The following is a 25,190-nucleotide window of genomic DNA, read 5'->3' on the forward strand; positions in this document are numbered from 1 at the left end:
TAGCCCCCTCCCCAGATAGGATATGAACACATCATCATTTGTGTCACAGGAAACAGGTGACAGGAAATTAGCTGTAAAATTGCAAATTTTTCTTTCAGCTTCATAGAAATTATACCACCGCCCAAAAGGAGACTTTGGAGGCTTGAAGGGCAAAGGGGCATGTGCTCTGCACAGGTAGAGCCCAATCTGTGCACATGCCTGCTTGTAAGGAGAATGGAGAAACATGCAATATCTCTTTCTCTCTCCTTAACAAACCCTCAACTTTGTGAGCTAACTTGGAACAAATAAAATAGTACAGTCAAATTTTACATCTTAAATTCTTAAACACGAATAAGAATGATGTAGAAAATTATGTTTTTTCAAATGGAGAAAGTTTATATTGTGAAGTGACGAATTGGGCATGAGTGATATTTATCAAAATGAGTGATATTGTTAACGGGTATATTGGGCACATTTTGGGGAGTTCAAAGACAACTTTGGTAGTATTATAAACCTTAAAATATCTTGTTTCTAGTAGGCTACAGAATTAGAGGGGGTGAAAAGCGTAGTGAAAAGTATACAAATAAGCATAATAGGTTATGACACTTAAAGGGGTTTGGCAAAAGAGCTGATCTGATTGTTAGCTTTTTTTCTGTGAGCTCAATAAGCACATTGCACAGTTTCTCTGTGCGATGTAGTAGGGATTGTAGTTTCCAACAGGTCAATATTCTACATAGTTTAGAGCAGAAAACATGGTATTTAACTACAATGACCATAATCCATTGCACGCCTACTGGTCCAGTCTGTGTGTTTCTTCTGTGCCTGTTAGTTTAGATAAGTGTGGGGCAGACATGGAGAGAGAGAGAGAGAGAGAGAGAGAGAGAGAGAGAGAGAGAGAGAGAGAGAGAGAGAGAGAGAGAGAGAGAGAGAGAGAGAGAATACATGATCTAAGTAATTGATAGTTGGTATTCAGCAGTCATAAAAGTATGCCTTATTTACTTTGAAGAACTACTAAAATAGTGATTTTGTCAGACAGCATAGGCAGCAGCTCTATAGAGATGAGATGATGACTTGGAGTTAAATAATAAAGTCATCAAATAAAACAAATGTAATATACACAACAACTGAAATCTTCTTTAAAATGTTTTATTAAAAGTAAAGTTATGTGAATCAATAACTCTCTATGGTTAATAATAAGCGGTAATGGGCAGTCACTACCATCATGGGACTTCTATTAATTGTTTTATTCTGTGTTGTTACAGCATTCAACCAACATAATGCATAGTGCATTTGTTAAAAATAAATCATCGAAACTGGAATCGAAAACCGTGATAATTTTTTAATAATGGAAGGAAAACCGAACCGACCTCAAAAAGCACTATGTTCGTTCGTGTAAATGCAGTGTTAGACCAACAGTTTAAAGTAATACAGAAATGTTGTGGTTGGGATATATTGACCAAATTATCAGGAAGGTTTTGGATGTATTTCACTTCAAAAATCACGAGGAACAACCATTTCACAGTTTTTTTTTTTTATGTCGGTCCCCTCCCCCCTCCCCCAATAAGCAACCCAAAGTTACACCCTTGCCCCACAGACAGCTCTTTCAGTGAAAAGACACTGATATCTGACAAGTAGAAGTCTGTTTAAAAGAGGCCGCTAATTCATCACTGAGGGGCAGTAACATAGCACACCTCTCAGACTTTAAATAACCCATGTTAACTAAGCACAGATACGTGAGAGAAATCTTAATGACTTGTTTTAGTTTGTTTGTTTGCCCAGACTAAAATGCCTGGTTACTTAAATATGGCAACCTTCTTTTCCCATACCAAGCATCAAGAAAGTAAGAAAGAGGATATTGTGAAGAACATCCTTAGAAGGAAAGCCAAACAATGAGTGCTTTTATGGTGTATCTGTAAACCTTTTTCATTTTTCTTACTGGCACCAGGGTAATAATTAAAATAATTGAGGTGTTTACAATGCAATTGATTAAGGGGATAACAATGCACAGGCTGAATGAGGAAATAAAGAAATCACATAATGGCAGTGAATAAAATAGCAAATGGGATTTTACAATCGATTTAACATCTAGAAAAGTAATTACAGCAATCCTCTTCCCGGAGCCTCTGAATGGTATTTTTCCAATTTTATGATTCACTTATTGAATTCCTGAGCCACTCTAGATGGTGGCTATAGCATCCACTAATGCAAGCCCTAGAGACTGATGAGGCAAAGCAAGGCCTGCTTTCATTGGCTGATTGTGTACCCAGAATCCTGTGGTGAATGCTGTGGCCTACTGCTGCTACCAGGACAATCAATCAGTGTCAGTGAGAAGCCATGAGCATCTGGCTGCCCAAAACGACAGAAAACACTCCTTCTCATCGCCTTTGAAGTGCATGGATGAAGGAATGTTTTTTTTGTTTGTGTGGGCTGACCAGGCAACAATGTTGCTGGCCATTCCCAACCTGTAAAACCTCTTCCCAACCGCTCTCTTCACAGCTGAGGTGCTGCGGGCCACAAAAAAGCCCATTGGGGTCTTTCAAAAGGGGAGAAAATGGTGCTTTATTTTAATCAGATTATTCTAACTATGAGCTTGCTGCCATGAAGCCATGACAACCGACGTTTAAGTACTTATTTGTTTCAGATCAGAAAAAAAAGAAGGAAAAGGGGATAGGCATTTAAATCAGTCATGGCTACAGTCACTCTGCCAATGGGAACTCAAAATGAATAGAAATACCAAGTCGCTTGCCCAACAGATGCAACTGGGCCTGCAGCAGGTTCTCTTCCCAGAAAGTAGATGTGAACATGTTTCAAAAACCAAACCGCTTTAACAGGATGGATGAGAAATATAACCGTCTATTCATCGTCTGACACAATGTCAGAGAGCCAGACAGTATGCTACCAGCGATGCCATTAAAACACATATCTCGCCGTCAATGTCTTAGACACACCGAGAAAAGTATCTGGCAAAAGCCACCAATAGAGTGTCTTGAAGGGGCTGTGGCTTTCAACAGGACTAGGTAAGGGCTTTCACTATATACAGGTATCATTTTTTTCACCTGCAGAATTCCAAGAACGCTGTTAATTGATTACCCAGCAGGAAGTGAGAGAGACTGAAAGGCTGTTCTTAAGGTAATGACTTTCAGAACTTTCATTAGCCAGCACTTGTCATAACTACGAAACACATTCAATGTAAATGCCTCAACCTTTACACAAGATCTGGGAACATGACTGAATTCTCAAAGTCTCAAGGAAGGAACATTGAATGCAGTTATAAAAATCCTTGCTCGACTTCTAATCCTATATTTTTAACTGCATTGATGATGAGTAGCCTTCGTTACAGAGATACAAATATGTGACTAAATATGACTATGCATGATGAATGGTTTAAATAGTTCCCCCTTTTTTAGTTCAAGACTAGGTCTCCTGCACATTTTAACATTTAATACAGAATTACAGTATAACACGCACTGTGCACATATCACCGCGCTTAAGTTTTCAAATGGAAATGTTCTCACCACCAATGTCTTAGAAAATGATTTCCACATAACTACGACAGCAACAAGTACTAAGTTACGGAAGTCAGGGAAGTTTAGCATGGTCCAGATTGTGACAGCTGCTAATGAATTTTCATAATTTGAGCATAGGTAAAACACCATTGTATGAATACCAATTGTTTATCATAAATGCAAATGTTCCCTCTGCATATAAACTTACAACCGGGAATGAAACAAGCAAAAAACTATAGAATTGCCTCATAGTCAAAGCTGAACAAACTTCTGTGGTGAACTCAAAAAGCTTAGAAGACTAACACTAGTTGTTCTGCTGTGTGGCTGCAGTACCTGTAACTGTCCTGCAGAGCCAGGTGTGAGCTGTTTGAGGAGGGTTGGCACTGTGGAACAGCTGGAGGGACAGGGATGGATAGAGACACACAGTGGCTTGACTGGCCACTGGACAGCAAATCTATAAAAACACAGACAACAAAATAGCGATATAGATACACTGGACAAGGCTACACGCAACATAAACCCATAACGGAGACTCTAATTAAGAAGAATATACGTACATATCAAACCATGGATTTCACACCCGAATAGGTCTACTTAACTCTAAATAAAGGCACAGTCAGAGTATCTGGATGATGTGTACCTGTGTAGTGATCTAGGGAGGGGCTAGGGGATTGGCCCAACCTTCTGTCAATCATGCCCAGAGGAGAGAGGCTGGGTTTCAGGGGTTGGATGGTTAGGCAATCCGTTAATGCCTCCTGGCTCATGTCAACAGACAACCTCAGCTTTAGACCAATCACAGAGATACAGAGGTACAGAGATCAGCATAAATGCAAGTAGAGAATACACTAACTTGGTAATGAAAAAAAAACTGTGAATGTGGGAGCATTCGTAAAAACAATACTTTTTTTTATAGAAACAGCCCACCTCCTGCGGCAAATTGTATCTATGGTGACATAACCTTAAGTGTAAGATAGAATTAATGAGCATGATTATCCCCAACAGGGAGTTTAATATGGTCTGAGCATTACAGCGCAGCAAAGAAAATCAACTAACTAGTGAAGATTTATACAACAATATGTGGAGGCATTCTGCGTTAGTGTACTGTATAAGTGGATGTGTTTGCGATACAATAGAAGTGGGGAAAAGTAAGAGGCTGTGAAAGACAGCGTGTGTCTCAAAAGACATTGAGACTGTGATAAAGTCAAGGGGATCCTTTCACTGCATAGTGTAAGTTGCTGAGGGGGATTGAGCGAATTTTCAAGTGTAAAGAGTAGAGTCCAGGCAGCTCCATACTGACCTTCTTCCTCAACTGCCTCTCTTTGGAGGAATGGGATTTGACGTGCTTGCGCAGGGAGCTGGGGTCAGTGTAGCGCTTTACACAACCAGGGATCTGACACGCGTACGGCTTCTGCACAAACACGCACACGGACACACACAACTGTAAATAATGTCACAAAACCAACAACTTCCAGTTTTGGCTTTCAGTGTGTGTCTGTATGTCATTTGATTTGATTTATTTAGCCAGGATAGTCCACTCAGTCACTGTTTTCCAGGGAGCCCTGGGTTCCATATAATCAATAAAAGCATACACATCACATAGACGCTGTCTAGATAAAAGTCTACACAGAAGCATTTGTGTACAGCTTTCTTGAAGGTGGAAATGCTCGCTAGCTGCCATGTGGGTAAGTCCAGCTCGAGAGAGGAGAACAAGGCAGCGACAGAGAGAGAGAGAAAAAAAAAACGAGAACGAGAGAGCACAAGAGAGAGTGAACAAGGAAGAACACTTAGAGTAAGAGGTCAGCGTCTCAATTCTCAATGCGTGTGTTTTCTGTGTGTCTGTCTGAGAGACGCCACTCAATTCACCGTGTCCAGGTGAGTGCGTTGATGCTTGGCTCGGTCGCTGGAGTTGCTGAAGGCTTTGTGGCAGCCGGGGTGCTGGCATTGATAAGGCTTCTCTCCAGTGTGGCTGCGCAGGTGGATCTTCAGGTTCTCCAGCCGAGAGAAAGCCTTCTGACAGCCCTCAAACTGCAACCACACACAAAGGGCACAGTGTACACTTAATACCCCTATCACTAACCTGTACATCAGGGGACACAAAACAACACCCAAACATTCAGCATATGGAGAGCTTGAGACTATCAAGTTATATCTGAAAAAAAAAAAAATAGGATTCTCTGAGATAATTGGCTTTAAAGTTCCCGAAACCTCATTGGTTTGAAAGGTGTCAGCAATTTTTTTATCTTGTTTTCTTTTGGACTTAACAACACCATGAGTAGTATATAGGTAGAGAACATTGTACAAAACAAGGGTATGTCAATAACCCAATTTTAATGCCGATAGAAGCTCTCGATATGTAAACTACCACTGGTTAACACTATAAGAGGTGTGGTGGTCAATGTATCCAGCAGGGGTCAGTATCTGTGTGTACACAGACTTCAGTCTGTAGAATCTGTCTTGTCTCAAGGGTCTTGTAGGATCTAAACGTGTTGACAGATGAACTCATTGTAGAAACATGCTACCGCCAACTGGTAGAGAGGTTAAGGTAGAGAGGGGTTTGTTCCTCGTCAAAAGGGCTTGCCCCCTGCCCAGGTGCACTAGCTGTCACAAGCTATGGGATTCAAGAGTAGTGGATGGAAGCTGATCCAAGTCAGCAGAACTAAACAGCTCTCCTTTGTGCAGTACTACCAGTGGCAGACTGGCCATCTGTCACTTCGGGCAAATGCCAGATGGCCTTCCACTTTCAGCCTATTGTGCCTGTCAAACTTGTTTTTGCAAAATTATCATTATCTGGCTAATAATGGTGGCCTCAAGGAGAAAAATAGGCCGGTGTGTGTGGGGGATTCAAGGAGAAAATAGGCCGGTGTGTGTGGGGGCCTCAAGGAGAAAAATAGACCGGTGTGTTAGAAATGCCTGAGACGTCTTCTGGTCCCAGTCCGCCCCTGAGTACTACCACCTCACTGCAATGACCTCACCCTCAAGACATGTGAATCATCACAGTTTCCTACTGTAAGTCAAGCCTAGTACTTTGCTCTCTCACTCCACAGTCAAAGGGCTTGGAATGTCCTTTCTTCAGTTTCACAGAGAAAAATCATGGAACCATGACCCATTTTATTATTGTCCCTCCAGGACTGGATTCCTTGCATAGCTATACCTCTCCCTCAGTCTGAGCTGACCAACTACAAATGAATCAGTTCCTTTAATATTTGACTCATCACATTCGTCTGCATTGCTATGGGACATATTCCTTTGATTCACTCCTTTGATTCCTTTGATTCGCGTAATAACATAATGCTAACTTCAGACTGTATTTCTATCTGAATCAACATTGCCGCTCTCTTCTTGCAAGACAATATCGCGATGAAATTCAAATCTCTAATGTACTGTATAGGCAAAGTGTTACCTACTCAACAGCCACTACACTCAATGTTGTTCTGCCTGGAAGCTGGCAAACAGCAGGCACGAACATACTGTACACCCTGCCGAGCAAAACCCCCAGCAGAGTACTGTCATTATGCCAAAACTCATTATGCCTAACTTTGACCCTCAATTCCAGTAAGGCCATTATGACTCCTTCTGATGGCAACCATATGTTCATATTGTCAAAAGGAATGGGAGTCAGACTTTATAAGCCTTAAGTAATTCAAGAGGGAGAGAGGGAGGCAGATATGCCTGATAATTCTATTAGTGCTCACCAGCCTATTGGGGATAATAAATGTATTCTGCATGACTGTATCATAGCGAATGTGTGAATTCGGGGTACAATCAACTGCATTTTAGTGCTTACAGATGAGGTCTCCCATGCAACGATGACGATATCTCTCCTTGTGGGTCCTTACCACTGCACTCTATGTCCTGCTTGTCTGGGGACACGAGTAATGACCTAACAGAAGTATTCCTGAAAGTGGAGAAAGCCACCACCTTTCCATAGTCTTTCTAGTCTTTCACAAGTCTTCTTCACACACAGCAGGATATTCTGTCCAAATGCTCTCTAAAACGGTGGCATACCAGGGAAGTACACCACGACCGGACACTCCAAACCACAGTGTATAGAAAAGGATCAGCATCGGACCATTCAGACGGGCTAGCATAAGAAAAATACAGGCCAGGGAGAATGAGCAGGATAAATAGCTATTCAGCCTGGGGATGGGAAGAGAACTGAGAACCAGCATCACACGCAAATATACTGCCAGGAGCCCAGCGGTGCCCAGGAGTGGCCTGTCATGCACACTCACACACTCACACACTCACACACTCTCTTGCTAATAAAGCTTAGAGTCCCCTTTTAGCTGCTGTGAGGGACAGAGGGTCTGAATAGACAGCAACATGGCTCCTCAGTGGAGCTGAATGCCACAGCCAGCCTCCTGACAGGTCCTGGCAGCCGGGCATGCCCTGGGGAACAATGACCCGCCCATTGCGTGCCAGCAGAGTCAGTCTAGTGCCCTCTGTAGTGCCTCAGCCTCTCTCCTCTCTCTCACATCTCCTCTCTCACATCTCCCCTCCCTCACATCTCCACTCTCTCACTCACATCTCCTCTCTCTCACTCACATCTCCCCTCTCTCACTCACATCTCCCCTCTCTCACTCACATCTCCCCTCTCTCACTCACATCTCCCCTCTCTCACATCTCCTCGCTCTCACATCTCCCCTCTCTCACATCTCCTCTCTCTCACATCTCCCTTCTCTCACATCTCCCCTCTCTCACATCTCCCCTCTCTCACATCTCCCCTCTCTCACATCTCCCCTCTCACACATCTCCCCTCTCTCACGTTTCCTCTCTCTCACATCTCCACTCTCTCACATCTCCTCTCTCTCACATCTCCTCTCACTCACATCTCCCCTCTCTCACTCACATCTCCCCTCTCTCACATCTCCTCTCTCTCACATCTCCCCTCTCTCACATCTCCTCTCTCTCACATCTCCCCTCTCTCACATCTCCTCTCTCTCACATCTCCCCTCTCTCACATCTCCCCTCTCTCACGTCTCCTCTCTCTCACATCTCCCCTCTCTCATCTCCACTCTCACACGTCTCCCCTCTCTCACGTTTCCTCTCTCTCACATCTCCACTCTCTCACATCTCCTCTCTCTCACATCTCCTCTCTCTCACATCTCCACTCTCACATCTCCACTCTCTCTCTCACATCTCCACTCTCTCACATCTCCTCTCTCTCACATCTCCTCTCTCTCACATCTCTTCTCTCTCACATCTCCACTCTCACATCTCCACTCTCTCACATCTCCTCTCTCTCACATCTCCACTCTTCCACTCTCTTCTCCATCCCTTCCAATGTTCCCGCTGTTCTCTCTCCCATCTTTACAGAACGCTTTCCTTACTCTTATCTACAGCTCAACTCCCTTTCTTATCTTCTTCAAACGCTCAAATCTCACCCCCTCTCACATATCCTCTCCTCATGCCCAGTCGTCTCCTCTCCCTCTTATCTTCTCATCATCTTCTTTAAATGCAAAAAGTTAGTTCATGAGATTTTGAGGTCTTTAAAACAAGGGCTGAAAACGGTTACAGAAACATGAGAATAAGCTGGTGCGTTAAAATACTTTGAAGTCTGAACTGGTTTCTGGCGGCAAAATCAAGTTATTTCCCTCCTTACGGTTGTAGAGATGGCGCTAAAAATCTTGGCAACCATAAATCCCATCAGGCCTGCATTCTGTGCCGTTGCGGGCAGGACTAGAATTTCAAGCTGTCCATTGTAAGGGAAACTAAGTGGATTAACCCGTACTACTGGGGTTGTGTTACACCTTAACGGCTACAGTCTTCGAAACATCAATAAGAGATATGTTAAAATACACACTGTGATTCCTCAAGTGAACCCACAACTCAAATACTCTAGTGCAGAATAGAACACCCAGCATCAAGACCATTTATAATTCAGAAGATGTACATACTTTGGGGCCCAAACAAAACCGATAACTCCAGGATGTGTCAAGATATTGTCTATATCATTCACGTAGCTGAACATCACACTGCAGCAACGTGGATTGAGTAACCAACGGGAATTATCTGAACTGACTGATAGCTTCCTGGTTCATCTTAATTGCACAGCCATGCAGCTACCATGACACTTGAACGCCTGCATTCCCATGGAGTGCTTTATTAAACTGACTAAGCTAGAGGAACCCTGGCCTCCACAGTTGCTTGGGTACCCCATATGTCTCTATTTAATTAACTACGATCCAGATCCAACAACACAGGGAGCTTTCATTAGAAAATAATATAGTTACTGTAGGAGGAGATATGGTTCAGCTTTCCAAGAAACTCTATGAATCTATTGCACAACATCTAAAGCTGTTCTGATAAATTCAGAAAATGTACCATTACTAACTATGGCAGTAATTATTCATCTTTCGAACAGTAAATCATCAAATGAATGCAGAGCAAAAACATGATTAGCTAATGTGTTTACATAGGCGTTGCTCTTGGTGATTTCCAAAGCTCCAAACCCGTTTGAAAACTGTTGAAAGAGTTGAAATCCCAGTGATAAGGCATATACTAAATACACAGATGAATCAACTATGTGTTAAGAAAGTGCTCAATCACCCTTACGCACTGAGAGCTGACAGGTACAAGTCATGGCTTGCCTGGTGTATGTGGGGCAGTGTGCTGCGTAATCAGATCTACTTCATTGTAATGCTACCGGCTGGGCGGGCGGCTCGCGCCTCTGTTTGCCATTCACCAGCCCCATCCTTCCTGTCAATCATTCCTCACAATAAGCCCGAGTGTAATTCTCGGACAATTTACTGGCATGGCATCTAAGACGTTTTTAGTGAAGTAGAACTGGTTCTCTCGCTCTGTGAGAGTCTCTGTTGCCTGTCTTGCTCCTCGGCTCTGACTTTGATTGCTCAGACTGTTTTGTTCAGTAAGTATGGGTTTTCTGACAGTTTCTGTCAATTAGACTGACCTCGTTCTATTTCTTTTCAGTCTGACTTTTTCAGCATATGCTGAAGTCAAGCCTGGTATGATGGAATGTCACACAATGGGTATGTCCAAATAGACACTCTATTAACTATATAGGGAATAAGGTGCCATTTCCAACATTCTGTTTTGGGCATGACCCTGGATATTTTCCCCTGTAACACATGATTACATGGTACACAGACCCATCTGACTGCAGCTGCAGCCTCCATAGCAACGGGACTGGTTGGTACTAATAAGTGAGTGTTTTGGAGCGAAAGGTCGACCACAGGTATGCATCCAGTTAATAATTGTCTAACCAAGAAGCAGCGAAACGACTCAAGGAATGAGAATTTTTGGCTTCTTACTCATCTGAACCTCAAGTATGTTCCCAGTGGGGTTGAGGGCGGGGGGTATCTCAACAATTGTCTCGACCAGGGATGTTAAAGCCATTTTGCCCGCGGGCCACATTCGGTCTTTACCGAAGTCCAGAAAATGTGTTAGATTTCCTTGCAGTCAAAATTGTTCTAAAATGTTTTTTCCTCCCTAACTATTCAGCTTTCTTTTCGGTGATTCATAGCAACCTGGAAAGAGTGAAGAGACTGTTTCGATGTAGGTCCAATATAATTTCTACAGTTTCGTTTTAGTAATCGGTAAAAAAAAAAACTCTACTCTTCCAGCCTGATGAGCCTCAAAAAGAGCCCGAGCTCACTACTGCAACTAATGTGCATAGGTTTTGTGCTGCTATGGCTCCTGAAGGACTCCTATAACTGCAATCACAGCACAGGAAGGCTATACAGAGTAGAACAACTCATCTGTCAACTGTCTTTGGCTTTGAACATGGTATGTTGTCATGCCGTGAAATCAAAAGAACCAAACTTAGCCTTCTCTAACAGCACATCTGAGAGAACCACCAGTAGCACTAGGACTGGGAGCACCTGTCTCAGGGGAATCCAGCCAATCCTCCTCATCAGTACCAGGTCCAAGGATACATGGCTTTCAGATGAGCTCCATTCAAGTCTCTCTCTCCTTGGCCACAGAACCAGACCCAATCAGAACCGGGCCAGGGGACATCACCTTCCCAGAACCCCAGCCAAGTCTGTCCCTGCCTGGCAGGCTCATGGCTGCTGACAGGCCCTGTGACTGCCTGGTAGAGTAGCTCAGGGAGAGAGAGAGGGGACTGTGGCAGAGCAGGGATCAGGAGGCTGGCTGACTGGTGCCCTGCCAGAACTTAAGCGCTGCGCTGCCTTTGTGCTGATTTAATAACTACATAATTAAGTTAACTGCCATGTCAACTATCACAGAGCTGGACTAATTAGCCCATGGCCACAGTTAAGAGGAGAGAGAGACCATATTTCTGACCCAAACCTTCAGCCTTCGGACATACATCAGAGTACACAAAGGCCTTAAAGAGGTACAACGTGCGTACTTCAAGATGTCGATTTCCCTCTAAACCATCTCAGCAAGGCTATTAAGAGGCTGAAAGGCCCTCTACAGCTCTGGTCTAGAGGATTGGCTGGTTGACTCACAGTAGACAGGGGAGACAGCCTGGAAGGGAACTGGTGCACTCACTTCCCCCTTTAGCATACTTATGGGAAAAAGATGTTAACCATTGTGCATAAGGGGGGTGGAATACCTGAGGTAACATTTTGTTCAGGTAAAGCCAATGGATCCTCAAGTGGGTGACTAAACAGATTCACACTTGCATTTTATAGACAGTTTTGAGGCATTCACCAGAGATTGATTTGCTATGTACCGTGCACTTGTTGGGCTTCTCTCCTGAGTGGACTCTCATGTGGATGAGGAGTTTGTAGCGGGCGTTGAAGGGCTTGAACCTGCGTGGACACCCGGCCCAGAAGCAGGTGAAGTCCTCGCCTTTCCGCTGGTCCACATGGAGCTTCTCTATGTGCCTTACAAGCTCCTCCTTTTGGTCATACACAGCACTGCAGTCAACCCAGCGGCAGCAGTGGCCCCCACTGTATTCCTCTGTCTCCCCCTCCTCTTCCTCCAGCATGGGGAACAGGGACAGGGGATGGGGCAGGAGGCTGGCCCCATGCACAGGGGGAGCTGAGGGAGCCTGTGGGACAGGGCCCTGGGCCTGGCCCTGGATGTGGCTGGGAGGTCTGTGGAGGTGGAGGTGCTGGTGAGAGTGGTAGGGAGGCGGAGGGCCCTGCGGTGGACTAGCTGATCTGATGATGGTGGCCAACTCTAGCTGAAAGTGTAGAGATGGCACCAGGTCATTAGCACTCCTGGCTGCCTCCTGTAGTGTCCCTCCCTCCTCTGGGAGACACTGCTGCTCTACCACCATGTTAGCCATCTGGCTCTCCAGCGCCCCGCCCTGCTCCAGCCTCTGCATGTGGCCACACTCCGTCCCAGGGTGGGGGTCACTCAGTGGGATCAGGGCCAGCGTGGAGCCTGGGAGGCTGAAGAGGCCTGGAGACTGAGGATAGGGGATACAGCTCCCTCTCACCCCCAGGAAGTGGCCATAGACCTCAGGCTGGAGGGGGGAAAGGGTGTGGTGGGAAGCCGGAGAGCTCCGGGAGCCATTGATGTAAGCCACCAGCGAGGTGGGCGAGGTGCGGATGATGGAGTTGAAGTCGATGCCATAGCCATCTGACAGAGGGGACATGGAGAGGGCCCTCTTCTTGGAACGGGCTGAGTACTGCCGAGGGCTGTTGGCATCCCCGCCAAACAGGTAGGAAGGCAGGGACGCAGAGTTGGAGATGCTGGTGCTCCCTGACATGGCAGTGCCAGGGGGCATGCTGAGCAGCTCACCCCCCTCGCTGCCAAGGGTTGAGCCCTGCTGTGGGCAGAGTGGAGGAAGGACCCGGTAGCCATAGGTCCACTCCTGTCTGCCACTCACAACTGACTGGGTCTCTGCTAGGCTCAGGGTGGTGGAGGCCAGGGACTCTCTGGAGAGCAAGGACCTGAGGCACAACACTGTAGTATGTGAGTAAGGATAGCAGTACCAGGAAAGTCTGGTAGAGTTGAGTATCACAGCTGTTTAATAACGTACATGGATTTTGTTTAAAGTAGCTCAGAAATCAGTGCAATGAAAAGATAGTTGGGGGAGATATACTCCCCCACCTAGAGTGGTGCAGAGGTTGACTCACCTGGCATCTGTGTAGGGTACCATCAGGCCTTGTGGGGGTTGGGGGTCTTGGGGGGCGTGTGGTACCAGAGGACCTGAGGTGTAGGCCTGGGCACTCACAGGAGACACTGGGCCAAGGCTCTGGACCACCATCGGACTACTGGTGACCCAGAGGTTAGCACTAGCTGGCTGGCCCAACACCTGCATACTCGGTCCTGAGACAGAGTAACCTGGTAGAGACAAGTTCACCATTAGAGGTTTGAGGGTTCACCACCGGGACATACAGTAGGAAATACAATCACTTGACATGGTTTGCTTGAATTAGACCATATAGTTTACAAATAAAAAAAATACAGACATTTCTCCTTACATAATAATATCTAAATAGTGAGGAACCACATACTGTATTAATGATTAAGGGTCTAAAATGTCGAGTGACATTTCTTAGGTCTCATGCGGGCTCTAAATTAATCAACACGGTTTCAAATTCATGTTCAACTGGGAATATTATAAAAATCATAATAAATAAGAAGCCTTTACATCGGAGCATCCAGCCTTCCAGTGCTGCTGCTTGAGCTAAAGACCACATTCAAACAAAATCATTCGACACAACTTGAAACAAGATTGCGAAAAAAAAACACCATGAAAAATAATACTAACTTTCTTAATTATGGAATCAAGTCATTCAAAGTAAATTCCAGACAAAGATAATAGAGAGACACTTGTGGAGATCTCTCACTTGTGTATTAATTGTCGTGAGAACTTCAACTACTGTGTTGTCTTCGACAATGTTCACACTTCAGTGGTTGTGGCATTGCCATTTGCATCCAACCATTGTCATCATGCTTGACACACATTTCTTAGTTTGTACTGGCAGTATCTGACTTTGATAGAGACACAATGAATCCACGGTTCAGCGTCTGTTCATCTCCGCCACAGTTCACTTCACCATATTAACACACCAAACTGTGTTTGTACACCAGGGACCCATGAGGCAGATATCATCAACAGAAATCAAACACAAACCTAACATTTTTTGTCTTGTTCAATAGAAGCTTATGAATCCTGGAATTCACCCTAACAAACCTGAACTGCCCAGAGACACTTTCTGCTCTGTTAATTACTAATGAGATTTTTTTCTTCCTCTTTTTCCTCCATCGCTCATTTAGGGATATGTTTTCTGCTTGGTTAGTTATCAATAAACAAGCCAGGGAGAAAGGAGTTCTGGGGAAGAACGGTGGTTAGGGTGGGAGGACGACATTGAAGTGAAGTGAAGTATGAAGACTTCTATGTAAATCAGTGCTACTTTGAAGAGTGGCGAGAAGCGAGGGGCTGATTGAAATGCTGTTTACAACATATCACTGGGACATGTGCACACTGTGATCTTTCAACTGAAAGGGAGGAAGAGGTCCTCCATGTAGGTCCTTGGAGGGCATAGGTATCAGGTTTAAAATAAATTGTTTACGGTAGGGAACATTTAGCTAGCTATTAAACAACTGATTACTTTAATAGGGTGCTTTCAATATATTTGGAGGGACATCCTCACTTGCAAGTGCACCTAGAGAGGATAACTAACCTAAGGTCACGAGGGTCACAATATTTCATAATGAGGGGACAAAGTCAAGACTGATCAAAACAATTACAGTTATGGGCAATTCAACACTAAAGGAATTGCGCTGAGACTCAGATTTTTTCTCTTAAATTGTATTCCAAACAAAAACCATTGATTTCAAAGTTTAACAAACTGTACAACTCTCTGCACAAGGACTACTTTTAACAATTTCCTGGAAGTACTGTGCAGATGCTTATAGCTACTTCCTGTATATAGCCATGTTATTTTTGCTCGTTATCGTTATTCGTTATGCACTGTATTTATTTCCCGTGTCACTATTTCTATTCTTATTTCTATTTTATCTTTAAATCTCTTTTGGTTATTGAACTACAGTAAGTGAAGTGGATTTACACCCAGTAACTGAATTGCGGTAATGGAATTTCATCATTGGTCCCTGATCTGTACTACACAGAAACGCATAATTATGGATAGGAATGTCATTCTCTTCATGGTGTTGTATCCTAAAATGGTACACAAAAGGTATAAATATGCAATATCCTCCTATTTTGGTATTATTCTACACACTGGCTATTATTTTAATGAGCTCCACCACCAAATAAGACCACATTTGGTTGGTCCAAATCTTAACCAATCACAGATGTCCATGTTTCATGGGATAGGATAAAGTAATCCTTCTATCCTCCTATTTTGGTATTATTCTACACACTGGCTATTATTTTAATGAGCTCCACCACCAAATAACACCACATTTGGTTGGTCCAAATCTTAACCAATCACAGATGTCCATGTTTCATGGGATAGGATAAAGTAATCCTTCTAACCCCCCCCCCCTTAAAATATTTAGATGCACTATTGTAAAGTGGTTGTTCCACTGGATATTATAAGGCGAATGCACCAATTTGTAAGTCGCTCTGGATAACAGCGTCTGCTAAATGACTTAAATGTAATGTAAATGTAAATGTTTCACAAGTTTGGACATCAAAGTACAGCACAGTAGAGTTCAGTAGAAAACAGTACAGTATAGTCAAGTAGAGTATTCTTCAGTATAGTATAGTTCAGTACAGTACATTATAGTGTACTCAACTCTAGTGTGCTCTACTGTATACTGTACTGTACTTTTATTTACTGTACTGTACTGAACCATACTCTACTTTTCTTTGCTGTAGTGTACTATACTCTACTGTGCTCTACTATAATGTACTGTACTGTACTAAACATTTCTTTACTGTAGTGTACTCTACTGTGCTCTACTGTACTGTACTGTAATGTACTCTGCTGTCCAAACTTGTGAATCATGGACGTCTATGTTTGGGCCAAATGAAGGCCAGTACAGACGTCTGTGGACCTTGAAATCAAGTCTGGTCTGGACCAGGCCCTCAAAAACGTCTGAGGATGTTGAAATCAAGGCCAGGACCAAATGCAAACTACTTTTCAATGTCCATGGACGTCCGGTGTCGGTCAGTGCTCAGTGGGTGAGGATCCTGGTTACAGTAAATGGAAAGGGAGTGTCAGTAAGAGCCGGGAGAGGGGACATTAATTGAAGAGAGAGGGAGCGGTTGTCTAGACTTTTCACACACTTGCTTTGACCACCAGACGACAGAAAGAGAAAGAAAACAGTTGTCAGCTGAACATAACAGAATGCCAGTGGATGGGAGGACAGTAGTACTGAACATAACAGAATGCCAGTGGATGGAAGGACAGTAGCAGGTGACCCAACTGTGGTTTGTGACTGCTTTGAGTTCCCATTGTAGCCAATTCATTTGCAGAAATTCTGTTACCAATTTGTTTTAATCACTTAGTGTACAAAATTAACAAAATTAATATCAGTAAAAACACTATAACTAACTGGCAGGTCTACCTTTACTTGTCACTTCTGTGAACTGTCATTATCCTTCCCCCTAATGAGGGAGAGAAATGGGAAAATATCATGAAGAGTTTGGTAACGGATGTTTCTTAAACTTACAGAAGGCAGATTTTTCCCCCCATAACTAAATGTTGATATTAGTTGGCAGGGGTCTTCAACATGATTGTGTTTTGATGTAAACTCAGCAAAAAAAGAAACGTCCTCTCACTGTCAACTGCGTTTATTTTCAACAAACTTAACATGTGTAAATATCTGTATGAACATAACAAGATTCCACAACTGAGACATAAACTGAACAAGTTCCACAGACATGTGACTAACAGAAATGGAATAATGTGTCCCTGAACAAAGGGAGGGTCAAAATCAAAAGTAACAGTCAGTATCTGGGGTGGCCACCAGCTGCATTAAGTACTGCAGTGCATCTCCTCCTCATGGACTGTACCAGATTTTCCAGCTCTTGCTGTGAGATGTTATCCCACTCTTCCACCAAGGCACCAGCAAGTTCCCAGACATTTCTGGGGGGAATGGCCCTAGCCCTCACCTTCCGATCCAACAGGTCCCAGACGTGCTCAATGGGATTGAGATCCGGGCTCTTCGCTGGCCATGGCTCTTCGCTGGCCAACACTGACATTCCTGTCTTGCAGGAAATCACGCACAGAACGAGCAGTATGGCTGGTGGCATTGTCATGCTGGAGGGTCATGTCAGGATGAGTCTGCAGGAAGGGTACCACATGAGGGAGGAGGATGTCTTCCCTGTAACGCACAGCGTTGAGATTGCCTACAATGACAACAAGCTCAGTCCGATGATGCTGTGACACACTGCCCCAGACCATGACGGACCCTCCACCTCCAAATCAATCCTGCTCCAGAGTACAGACCTCGGTATAACGCTCATTCCTTTGACGATAAACGTGAATCCGACCATCACCTCTGGTGAGACAAAACGCCGACTTGTCAGTGAAGAGCACTTTTTGCCAGTCCTGTCTGGTCCAGCGACGGTGGGTTTGTGCCCATAGGCGACATTGTTGCCGGTGATGTCTGGTGAGGACCTGTCTTACAACAGGCCTACAAGCCCTCAGTCCAGCCTCTCTCAGCCTATTGCGGACAGTCTGAGCACTCATGGAGGGATTGTGCTTTCCTGGTGTAACTCGGGCAGTTGTTGTTGCCATCCTGTACCTGTCCCGCAGGTGTGATGTTCGGATGTACCAATCCTGTGCAGATGTTGTTACATGTGGTCTGCCACTGCGAGGATGATCAGCTGTCCTTCCTGTCTCCCTGTAGCGCTGTCTTAGGTGTCTCACAGTAAAGACATTGCAATTTATTGCCCTGGCCACATCTGCAGTCCTCATGCCTCCTTGTAGTATGCCTAAGGCACGTTCACGCAGATGAGCAGGGACCCTGGCCATCTTTCTTTTGGTGTTTTTCAGAGTCAGTAGAAAGGCCTCTTTAGTGTCCTAAGTTTTCATAACTGGGACCTTAATTGCCTACTGTCTGTAAGCTGTTAGTGTCTTAATGACCGTTCCACAGGTGCATGTTCATTAATTGTTCATGGTTCATTGAACAAGCATGGGAAACAGTGTTTAAACCCTTTAAAACGAAGATCTGTGAAGTTATTTGGATTTTTACGAATTATCTTTGAAAGACAGGGTCTTGAAAAAGGGATGTTTCTTTTTTTTGCTGAGTTTATTTCTAATAGCTTTTAAGGCTTTTTCTGGTAGATGTTTTCTAAGACCTCTTTTACAACTGTTTGACAAGAAATCAAAGCCTTTGCTTATTCCTAATTTCTAGGATGGAAATGGTTGAAAAATGTACATGTCTTAATAAAAAAAGAAATAGAGCCTTAGCTTTCATTTGACACCCAATTTGATATCCTCCTATGAACTTCATGGAACCTTTCATATGGAAATGACCTTATCCTACATAAAAGGTCAAGACATCACTCATATCTACACTCGTGTAAATGTATTAGTCTGAATGTAATACTGTATTTTGACAAAGCTTACTAGAACATACCTTTGACACCACTGTCAGAGCAGTCAGACGCCATGCCCTGATTGGTGGCTGCAACGCTGATGGGTGGGAGTTGAAGGGCGGGCACTTGTTGCCGTGACATCTGTGAGACACTTGACACATTTGGTTGTTTCCCATTGGTCAACATCTGCCTGCGGAGGCTCAGGGCAGGAAGCAGGACAGAACTCCCAGAATTCCCAGAGTTTGTCCCGGAGCTGAGGGGTACCTGGGAGTGGTGGACACCCCCTCCTCTACCCCAGCTGCTACCCACTGGAGAGGGGCTCAGGGTGGCACAGAATCCCGGGGACAGGGTGGTGCGCATAGGCATCCTGATGGAGGGGGCCTGCTGTCCTGTGATCATGCCCAGCGATGGGGGTACACCAGAGGGGGAGACCAAGAGGTGACAGGCCTTACCGTTCATGTCTGACCCAGTTTCTTTTTCACAAACAGCCTTGGAGGGTTTAGGAGACTAGAACAACTTTTCCCACAATGCTCCTCTTCCCAAAAGTCATTCTTGAGTCTGCAGAAGAGGAAGATCCGTGGCTAAATCAGCATCTCATCTTCAGGCCCTCAGTGGTCTATCCATACGGACAAAGACATCTGAAATATATCAGTGAGACAGGCACACATTTATAGTTATGAGTAATAAATGAGTCACAAACTATAACTGACGCAGGAAAGAATTTACTGAAATCTCCCAAAAATATGTTGCCATAGTCTACTCATGGTTCCCAACTCTAGTCCTTCAAGAACCCCCAACAGTACACATTTTTATTGTAGCCCCGGACAAAAACACCTGATTCAATTAATTGTGGGCATGATTAGTTGACAAGTTGAATCAGGTGTCCTTGTCTGGGACGTTTGACAGCAAACAGAACTACAACAGAAAAACGACACGTGCGCAACTATGGGGCAAAACAGACGGGCTTGGCTTCTATTGTTAACAACAGGTAAACTATATTTAGTCTCCAAATGTTTGACAACACCTGAAACCCCACCTCTTTAAGGAATACCTAGGATAGGATAAAGTAATCCTTCTAACCCCCCACCCCCCCTTAAAAGATTTAGATGCACTATTGTAAAGTGGTTGTTCAACTGGATATCATAAGGTGAATGCACCAATTTGTAAGTCGCTCTGGATAAGAGCGTCTGCTAAATGACTTAAATGTAAATGTAAATGTTTATTGAAAACATAAATACATTTGCACAATGAGTATTTGTTGTCTCTCAAATGCATCGTTACCATTTTTGGGCCCCTCAGGGGTATGTACTTAGTCCCCTACTGTACTCCCTGTTCACCCATGTCTGCGTGGCCAAACACAACTCCAACACCATCATTAAGTTTGCTGACAACACAACAGTGGTAGGCCTGATCACCGACAACGATGAGACAGCATATACAGTGCCTTGCAAAAATATTCATCCATCTTGGCGTTTTTCCTATTTTGCTGCATTGCAACCTGTAATTTAAATAGATTTTTATTTGGAGTTCATGTAATGGACACAAAATAGTCCTAATTGGTGAAGTGAAATGAAAAAAATTACTTGTTTAAAAAATTAAAAACGGAAAAGTGGTGAGTGCATATGTATTCACCCCCTGTGCTATGAAGCCCCCAAATAAGATCTGGTTAAACCAATTACCTTCAGTCACATAATTAGTTAAATAAAGTCCACCTGTGAGCAATCTAAGTGTCACATGATCTGTCACAAGATCTCAGTATATATACACCTGTTCTGAAAGGCCTAAGAGTATGCAACACCACTAAGCAAGGGGCACCACCAAGCAAGTGGCACCATGAAGACGAAGGATCTCTCCAAACAGGTCAGGGACAAAGTTGTGGAGAAGTAAAGATCAGGGTTGGGTTATAAAAAAATATCAGAAATGTTGAACATCCCACAGAGCACTATTAAATCCATTATTAAAAAATGGAAAGAATATGGCACCACAACAAACCTGTCAAGAGAGGGCCACCCACAAAAACTCACTGACCAGGCAAGGAGGGCATTAATCAGAGAGGAAACAAAGAGACTGGAGCTGCAAAGCTCCACAGCTGAGATTGGAGTATCTGCCCATAGGACCACTTTAAGCTGTACACTCCACAGAGCTGGGCTTTAAGGAAGAGTGGCCAAATAAAAGCAATTTCTTAAAGAAAAAAATAAGCAAACACGTTTGGTGTATGCCAAAAGCATGTGGGAGACTCCCCAAACATATGGAAGAAGGGGTACTCTGGTCAGATGAGACTAAAATTGAGCTTTTTGGCCATCAAGGAAAACACTATGTCTGGTGCAAACCCAACACCTCTCATCACCCCGAGAACCCTATTCCCATGGTGAAGCATGCAGCATCATGCTGTGGGGATGTTTTCATCGGCAGGGACTGGGAAACTGTTCAGAATTGAAGGAATGATGGATGGCGCTAAATACAGGGAAATTCTTGAGGGAAACAGTCTTCAAGAGATTTGAGACTGGGACGGAGGTTCACCTTCCAGCAGCACAATGACCCTAAGCATGCTGCTAAAGCAACACTTGAGTGCTTTAAGGGGAAACATTTAAATGTCTTGAAATGGCCTAGTCAAAGCCCAGACCTCAATCCAATTGAGAATCTGTGGTTTTACTTAAAGATTGCTGTACACCAGCGGAACCCATCCAGCTGCTGGAGCAGTTTTGCCTTGAAGAATGTACAACAATCCCAGTGGCTAGATGTACCAAGCTTATAGAGACATACCCCAAGAGACTTGCAGCTGTAATTGCTGCAAAAAGTGGCTCTAACAAAGTATTGACTTTAGTTATGAATAGTTAAGCACGCTCAAGTTCTCTTTTTTTGTCATTTTCTTGTTTGTTTCACAAACATGTTGTGGGCATGTTGTGTAAATCAAATGATACAAACCCCCCAAAAATCGATTTGAATTCCAGGTTGTAAGGCAACAAAATAGGAAAAATGCCAAGGAGGGTAAATACTTTCGCAAGCCACTGTAGAGAGGAGGTCAGAGAACTAGCAGTGTGGTGCCAGGACAACAACCTCTCCCTCAATGTGAGCAAGACAAAGGAGCTGATCGCAGACTACAGGAAAAGGCAGGCCGAACAGGCCCCCATTAACATCAACGGGGCTATCCCTCAGGAGACTGAAAAGACTTGGCATTGGTCCCCAGATCCTCCAAAAGTTCTACAGCTGCATCATCGAGAGCATCCTGACCGGTTGCATCACCGCCTGGTATGGCAACTGCTCGGCATCTGACCGTAAGGCGCTACAGAGGGTAGTGCGAACGGCCCAGTACATCACTGAGGCCAAGCTTCCTGCCATCCAGGACCTATATAATAGTCGGCGTCAGAGAAAAGCCCATAATATTGTCAGAGACTCCAGTCACCCAAGTCATAGACTGTTTTCTCTACTACCGCACGGCAAGCAGTACCGGAGCGTCAAGTCTAGGACCAAAAGACCCCTTAACAGCTTCTACCCCCAAGCCATAAGACTGCTGAACAATTAATCAAATGGCCACCGGACTATTACATTGACCCCCCCTCTCCATTTGTTTGTACATGTTGCTACTCCCTGTTTATTATCTATGCATAGTCACTTCACCCCTACCTACATGTACAAATTACCTCAACTAACCTGTATCCCGGCACACTGACTCAGTATCGGTACCCTTTGTATATAGCCTCGTTATTGTTATGTTAATGTATTACTTTTTTTATTGATTTATTTTTTGTGTGAAAAAAATGTACTTTAGTTTATTTGGTAAATATTTTCTTAACTCTTCTTGAACTGCACTGTTGGTTCAGGGCTTGTAAGTAAGCATTTCACGGTAAGGTACACTTGTTGTATTCGGCGCATACCATCCCACCTCGATTGGCCCGACTAACTGGTGCCTGTATATAGCCTTGCTACTGTTATAGCCTCGCTACTGTATATAGCCTCACTCCTGTATATAGCCTCACTACTGTTATTTTTCACTGTGTTTTTACTGTTGTTTTTATTTCTTTACTTATCTTTTGTTCACCTAATACCTATTTTTTACTCATAAATTGCACAGTTGGTTAGGGCCTGTAATTAAGCATTTCACTGTAAGGTCTACTACACCTGTTGTATTCGGTGCACGTGACAAATAAAGTTTGATTTGATGTGACAAATAAAGTTTGATTTGGTTAGCTAGCTAGCGAATTTTTGCCATATTAGCATTGACATGTATTCCGTCAAAACACCTTAAAACAAGACATGTTATCAAGAACAAGATGAAACGAGCCACCAACGATTCCCCACATGGCAGCTTCTTGTCATTTTTGCCAGCTATCTGACCATTGAGAATCATAATAAAGCACGGCTTCTGGACCCATCAATGCACGCGCATCATTTTCAAAATGTTGTCAGCCAACCCGTCTATACAGTAGAGCCGTTTAAAAGGTTTTTTTGTGTTGTTGCAGAAATGTCTTCTTGAACATGTGAACTTTGTCTTAATAATAAACTTGTATGTGATCTGTAATTATGAAGAACATTTTATAAACAGAAGCTGTTTAGTCACAGAGAAAATACAGAATCTTGCCCCACTATTATTGGTTGGGATAAGGAGGGGGCCGGGAAATTCACGAGAGAGAGTCTGTCACTAGCTTTCTGTCAAATGTCACGTCCTGCTCTCTGATACTGGGGATATTGGAAAAATTACGTATTTTTCATATTTCCATTATGGATAACATGCAAAGTGTAGCTACAGCTATCAACAACAGTGTCGCCCTGAATTCTGCTGGTGCTGGTATCATGCAGCTCTTACTGGTTGATGCCGAGTGGGAAGGATATTTTGAAAGTGTTTTAGTCTGCTGTGATTAATCATCATCCACATGCAGGTAAGAGTCCCCAGTTAAACAGCTTGCTAGCTTCATGTGCATACTTTATTTGCTAGCTCAAGACAGTGTCAACAGGGTCATAAAGTTGTTTTCGTTGCTAGCTACCCACTGGGCACAAACTGGTCGATTCAATGTAATTTGTCAACGTATTGTGATGTGGAATCTACATGGAAAACAGTGGAGGCTGCTGAGGGGAGAATGGCTCACAATAATTGCTGGAATGGAGTGAATGGAATGGCATCAAACTGTGTGTTTAATGTATTTGATTCCTTTCCACCTATTCTGCTCCAGCTGTTACTACGAGCCCGTCCTCCCCAATTAAGGTGCGGCCAACTTCCTGTGGTGGAAAATACATTGGATTTGAAAAAAGTTATGAACTTTTGTTAAAACTGTCACTTTGAGGGTAACATTTCAACAACCAAAATATGTTGAATTTGTACAACCGAAACAACGTCAGATCTTCAACATGATAGCCACTATAACAAAAAAGATAGAGTTCATCTATCTACAGCTATCCCTTCGGTCTCCCATCCAGGATTTTAACCAAGCCCAGCCCTGTTTAGCTTTGATATATTTGTCACTGACTATTACCAATGTGCTAACGTGATAATGATTGTTGAGAAAATCTCAACTTAATAGATTCACTGTTGCTATCGGAGTCATTCCAACGGGTAGGTCCAACAAATCAAATCAAATGTAACCGTAATTTATCAATCATATATCATCAATGATGATATTTAGGCCTGTATAGCATTTGGGAAGTCATCAACAGCTAATGTTTCAATTCAACCCAAGGTTCAACTAAAAATAGAAAATACATATAGGCCTACGTTTCAGCTTTGGTTGATTTCAAATGGAATCTACAAGTTAATAATACATATGTTGGATTCACGTCTCCATCTAAACCAAAAATACAATTGAGAAAATAAGATTACATCAAATCAAATTGTATTTAAAGTGTATTTAAAGTTAGATTTTATTTAGTTCTATTGTTGATCAATGTATCTACCAAATATTACCCAATTATCCACGTTGAAATGAGGTGGTGTGCCCAGTGGCTATTACTGTGTAACTAAACATCTGCATACAGGTCACTGCTGAACGATTAAACAAAGAGTCTTTTTTCCCCTGAATTTCTTTACTAATTGACTGAAGTCGGTTCAATTATTTGAATTATATTTCCAAATGTTTTTTTTCTGTGAGCTCAATGATCACATTGCGCTACAGTTAATCTAGAGATAAATCAGAATATGCTTTAACTGTGAGATGTAGTAGGGAGTTGTAGTTTCCAACAGGCCAATGTTCTATATAGTTTAGCACAGAAAATATGATAATTAACTAAAATGACCATAATCCATTGCACGGCTACTCGTTCGGTCTGTGTTTCTTTTACACGTGCTACACAAGACACAGAAGAATGCGCGA

General features: G+C 43.4%; 1 protein-coding gene across 2 annotated transcripts in view; it reads right to left on the reverse strand.

The window, feature by feature from the left end:
• Positions 1–25,190, reverse strand: part of LOC106564006 (zinc finger protein GLIS3-like) — a 34,856-nt gene that overhangs the window by 3,887 nt on the left and 5,779 nt on the right. For both annotated transcript variants that reach the window (XM_014129971.2, XM_045689807.1), the window contains 7 exons: positions 18,930–19,526; positions 13,502–13,709; positions 12,145–13,315; positions 5,349–5,510; positions 4,783–4,893; positions 4,126–4,267; positions 3,819–3,939 (listed from right to left, as the gene is read on the reverse strand). In XM_014129971.2, coding sequence (XP_013985446.1) covers positions 3,819–3,939; positions 4,126–4,267; positions 4,783–4,893; positions 5,349–5,510; positions 12,145–13,315; positions 13,502–13,709; positions 18,930–19,347 — 2,333 coding nt within the window. In that variant the 5' untranslated portion in view covers positions 19,348–19,526. The remainder of the gene's footprint in view (positions 1–3,818; positions 3,940–4,125; positions 4,268–4,782; positions 4,894–5,348; positions 5,511–12,144; positions 13,316–13,501; positions 13,710–18,929; positions 19,527–25,190) is intronic.

The sequence above is a fragment of the Salmo salar genome, chromosome ssa01 (genome assembly GCF_905237065.1).
Source record: "Salmo salar chromosome ssa01, Ssal_v3.1, whole genome shotgun sequence".
Classification (NCBI taxonomy): domain Eukaryota; kingdom Metazoa; phylum Chordata; class Actinopteri; order Salmoniformes; family Salmonidae; genus Salmo; species Salmo salar.